At 35.8% G+C, this 5,259-nt stretch overlaps 1 protein-coding gene across 7 annotated transcripts in view; it reads right to left on the bottom strand.

Moving 5' to 3' along the window:
• Positions 1-3,001: 3,001 nt before the first annotated feature.
• LOC144957872 (uncharacterized) overlaps positions 3,002-5,259 on the bottom strand; it is a 104,948-nt gene continuing 102,690 nt past the window's right edge. For all 7 annotated transcript variants that reach the window (XM_078889362.1, XM_078889366.1, XM_078889363.1 and 4 more), the window contains one exon: positions 3,002-4,215. In XM_078889362.1, the coding sequence (XP_078745488.1) occupies positions 4,056-4,215 (160 nt within the window). In that variant the 3' untranslated portion in view covers positions 3,002-4,055. The remainder of the gene's footprint in view (positions 4,216-5,259) is intronic.

Raw genomic sequence — 5,259 nt, 5'->3', positions numbered from 1 at the left:
TTTGATATGTATCATTACGTTTATTTGTCACAATATTGCAATCAATGAAACTATTTAACCAACAAGGATGTAATCATGTAAAGGCATAACAATGTATATAAACACAATAAAAATAAGTTACGACAAATCATTCACATAATAATAAATGGAAAAGTTTATCACTGTAATGGTATCTCAGACTCAATCTTATCAAAAAATATATGACAAAAATACAATCAACAAATCCCATTTTCATTTTTCTTCTAAGGAGTCATACATTCTTGTCATACCAATCTTCATTCTGCACAATCTCAAATTCAAAGCCTTATATAAATGTAAATCTTCAACAAATTCAGAGATCTGAATTCAAACACCTGCCGCAAACTATGCTAATTAAAAGATAAGGACTGAGGCGTGTGGTATTATTTCTCTATTGCTACAACACACACAATAAAAGAAAACTGAGATACAGGGGGGATAACTCACAATGACAATAGTTGTAACACACCATTTGTGAGATTGGTTCGTTAAACGAAGAACGAGGCCTGGTTCACAGTTCGAGACTGCCAAAAGATGCAATACTCGGGGGGGGGCAGCGTGGCTTAGTGGTACAGTCTTTGGTTCGTACCCGAAAGGTACCGAGTTCGATCAACCGCAGCTGCGCTGTGTTGTGGCCTTGAACAAGTCACCTCTCCCTAGCCCAATTTGCGGCAGACGCCTGGGACTATTCCAGTCTTCCCTTGGAATAGACCCTAGAGAGAAATTTCCCCGATGGGATGAATAAAGGGAATTTTATTCTATTTTTATTTTCTATACTCTCATCATCGATCGCTGATGGTATGCATTTCTGCCGTCCTAAGGAAAAAGACACTATGTTTACTTGTAATAAGAGGCCACATACAGTCTTTTTCCTTAAGACGTCAGATTTGGAATCTACTTCTGAATCCTATTTGAGCCAGTCCCCTTTACCATTACTTTCCCTTGGATGCTTTTAATTGTTAACTATCTTAGGACCAACCCCCGTAAATATATACGGGACAGGACTGGTTGCCAGCGGTGTAGACTAATCCTGTATAATATATATGCAAGATCACACATAGTGAAAATTATTTCAGTTTTGTGCTCATGCATGCGTGACTCGTCTTCAACGCTTGTTAAACATTTTACGGTTGAGTGGTGCAGGGCAGTATCGATACTCTAGTTAAACATTTCACGGTTGAGTGGTGCAGGGCAGTATCGATACTCTAATTCAACATTTTACGGTTGAGTGGTGAAGGGCAGTATCGATACTCTAGTTAAACATTTTACGGTTGAGTGGTGAAGGGCAGTATCGATACTCTAGTTAAACATTTTACGGTTGAGTGGTGAAGGGCAGTATCGATACTCTAGTTAAACATTTTACTGTTGAGTGGTGCAGGGCAGTATCGATACTCTAGTTAAACATTTTACGGTTGAGTGGTGAAGGGCAGTATCGATACTCTAGTTTAACATTTCACGGTTGAGTGGTGAAGGGCAGTATCGATACTCGATGACTTATTTCAATTTTATATTTATAGAGATTTAGAGCAAGTCAGTCAAGATGGACAAAGAATCAATTATCAGTCAGTCATTTAAAAAAAAAATTTGACAATCTCAACCATTTCAGATGTGAATTTTTTTTTAATACCCCTGAACCCCCACCCCCCAATGACAGATTGTTAAAACATTTCTTTCTCATATCAATAGACAGAGTGATAATTGTGTGTGTGTGTGTGTGTGCGTGTGTGTGTGTGTGTAGGGGGGGGGGTGTGGACATTATTAGCTCACTGCTATCTCATAACAATATTCTATAATACTTGCCTTAGCAATACAACAACTTATAACAATTATCTCACACACATGGGGAAAATGACATTTCAATTTCAAGAAAAAATTGCAAATCTCAAGTTGGAAAATCTCACTAAAATATAATAATAATAATAAAATCAACAACAAAAAAGAAAGAGATACAAAATAAACAACAACAAAAAGATGAAAACTCTGATTATGCTACTGGCCAAGCTATAGATAGCTCGAAGTTGACGTCACTCAAGTCTTTGTTATTGTTCTTTGCCATCCACGTTTATGAGTAATTCTCACTAAACTGTATGAACCAGACTATCAAAGTTCATGGTTACACAGAGTTTTGTGTGTTGGTCCGTTATACTTCTGGATGGCAATGTTGTGAACTCGTAAGCCAAGCACATACTATCTATTCATACTTGTGTAAGATGCGAGTTTGTTGGACCAACTTTCTAACAATTCATCTTTCAGAAATTTGAAATTTGAAATTTGACCTCGTTTTTTATATGCTTATTTATATTATAGACAACACAGTAAAATGTGTCCAAAAAAATGACAAATTAAAACCACAAAACTATGCAGATTTGATTATCAAAACAGCGTGTTGAAATTAACTTCTTAACAAGGAAATAATAATAATAATAATAATAATAATAATAATAATAATAATAATAATAATAATAATAATAATAATAATAATAATAATAATAATAATGAAATCTATTTATATTGCGCCCACTCCTCTATACAACAAAGCTCTAGGCGCATAACAATAACTTCAATCCATTCAAATGATAGTTATACACTTTACTAAGTGTAAGGTAATACCAGACTCCGCAGGACATTGTTTTGTTTTTTGTTTTTAAGGGTTTTACGGCCCTTGCAACACATTAAGGTCATATCAGCGCCAGTAAAAAGGAAGGAAATGGGATAGTAAAAAGTTCTAGAATTACAATTAAAGCACTAAAGAAAAGGTAAGACAAAGGGGAATTGGTTCAAATAGGGAACAGATGTAGATTCCAAGAGCACACTATCAAGTGAACATGTTCAGGCAATCTATCAATCCCACCATATCATCTGGTGCCATTTACAGCCAGCATAGGGCAAAAAAAACACGATAGAAATGGAACACAGTGGTGCAATCATCTAGCTTTCCTTTAAATGTGTGTGCATCCCTGACATAATCAGTTGCATGGTGAAATTTTTGTTTTGCGTTTTTTTTTTTTTTTTGGGTTTTCCAATTTTGAAAAGTAGCAAAAATCTCTAGGATTGAGTGAGTTAAAGGTTAGTGTGAATATTTTCTATTTGTCTCTTCCTTGTTTTAATTAGCTAGTCAAAAATCATTCACCATACCACCTTTTTTATTTTATTTTTTTTTTCTAATTCTTTTCCTTGAAACCAGATTGTCCAATCTGGACAGTTGGCCTCTATGTGATAGATTTGGAACTTCCTGGCAGAAGGTTTATTCAATGATCATTCAAACTAGGAACCAGTCAATGGCTACAACATCTCATATATTGGTCTATTACTACTGTATTGGCAAAGGAACAACATGGCAACCATCTGGTAGAGGGTTCGGACCTCTCTAGCCCTTGTGTCTTGTACAACGATGGTGATATGGTGGTGTCTTGTGCCGTAGTGATTTGTTATGTTATGATAAAAAATCAAAGACATTTTGAAGAGGATTAAATTCCATTTACATTTTCAGGTATTTGACCCATCTTCTCAAAACGGTATTAAGTCAGGATGATTAAGATGCTGAAATTGGAATTTGTAGCCAGAAATATCAGACTTACGTTGAGTTCATTTTCTTTATAGAGGAGAAGGAATATCACATTTTACTGTGCTAAATACCAACGTTTCATATTTTTGACCAGTTTAATTATAATTTGACTTTTTATCATCTGGTCCATCCCGACTTAATACCGTTTTGAGACGAGGGGTCACATATTATATCGTATCTGATCAGTCACTTTATATTATTGTTCGTCTTTTTAATCCTCTTAGCAGGTAGGGTTAGGCTACGGATAACTGTATTTGATCTGTATATTAGATCAGGCAACATTGTAAAACCCCTGAAAAACCCCATTTTAAGGAATCAGCACAGAATTTAAATCAAAACATAGTCACTGTTTCCTCTTGGTCTTCCGATACAACAACAACAATGATAACAGACCACACACACACAGCTTTCTTTCATTCATGTGTTTTTGGAAATGAATTGGCTCTTGATTATTACAACGTCAAATTTCCCATCATGGCCCGTTAGCAGGAAACAGATCCGACCATTTCTTTTCGAAAAACTGGCGTAGATTGTGTCCAGCTTGGCCAACTTCTGATTCATCCTCGTTGAAAGTTTCACAGTTGTCGAAGACTAGTCTCACGTCTGATGCAAAATCTAGCCTGTGCTTGTATCTGGAGAGTGGTGTTTTAAAGATGAAAATAAACAACACTTTTAAGATAAATCTTTTAAACATGATATTTGAAACACTTGAGACAAACTAGTTTTAAAATCTTATAATATTGAGCCATATCTTTATAATCTGGAGCTATAAATGTGACCCCTCGTCTAGAAACTGTATTTAGTTGGGATGTACAAGATGCTTAAATGAAATTTGTAGCCAGAAATATCATGCTTAAGTTGAGTTTATATGCTTTATAGAGGAGAAGGAATATCATATTTTACTGTGCTAAATCCCAACGTTTCATATTTTTGACCAGTTTAACTATAATTTGATTTTTTAGCATCTGGTCCATCTCAACATAATACCGTTTTGAAACAAAGGGTCACATATAGCCAACAAAGGGCTAAAACATGAAAGAAATGCAACACAGTGAGTGGTGCAAACATCTAACTTTAATTTAAATATAAATTAAGGCCTTGACACACTTTTCTTCTCTCTTTTCATGTATTTCTCATTTCTCTCTGTTCTGGCCTTTAGTCTAATTTTAATTGTTTACACATCTAGTTCTGTCCGGGGGGTGGGGGGGGGGATGATTTTTTCCATTAATTTATGTGTATATTTGTTTTTAAAAATACCTTAATCTGATTTTTAAAAAATTGAGCTTTATATAGCGCAATATCCACTAAATGTGCCCAAAGCGCTTTACAAGGGGTCCCTGGTCAACAGCAACATTTAACATGTAGGACGGGACATAACGCCTATTCGGCGATATTACATTTTTCCGGACAAAGACAACGCTGTTAACGGCCAGGTACTCAGTTTACACCCGAGTACGGTGAGAGAATGTGAGTAAAGAGCTTTTTCCAAGGACTCAACTATGCGCCAAGCACGAGGCTCGAACCCAGGACCTTCCGATCCGAAAGCGAGTGTCATACCACTAGACCACATAGCCGCACAAAAGAGGATAAAATACAAATTTTACAAAATCATCTTTTTCCCCCCATCCTCCCTAATCATACCTGCATTAATTAAGGGCAGGTCTGATATAATGAAT

Source organism: Berghia stephanieae, chromosome 12 (genome assembly GCF_034508935.2).
Source record: "Berghia stephanieae isolate SIO BIC M18660-M18661 chromosome 12, UCSD_Bste_1.3, whole genome shotgun sequence".
NCBI classification, from domain to species: Eukaryota; Metazoa; Mollusca; class Gastropoda; order Nudibranchia; family Aeolidiidae; genus Berghia; species Berghia stephanieae.
Note: the sequence above shows the minus strand (reverse complement) of the source record. Positions and strands in the feature narration are given on the sequence as shown.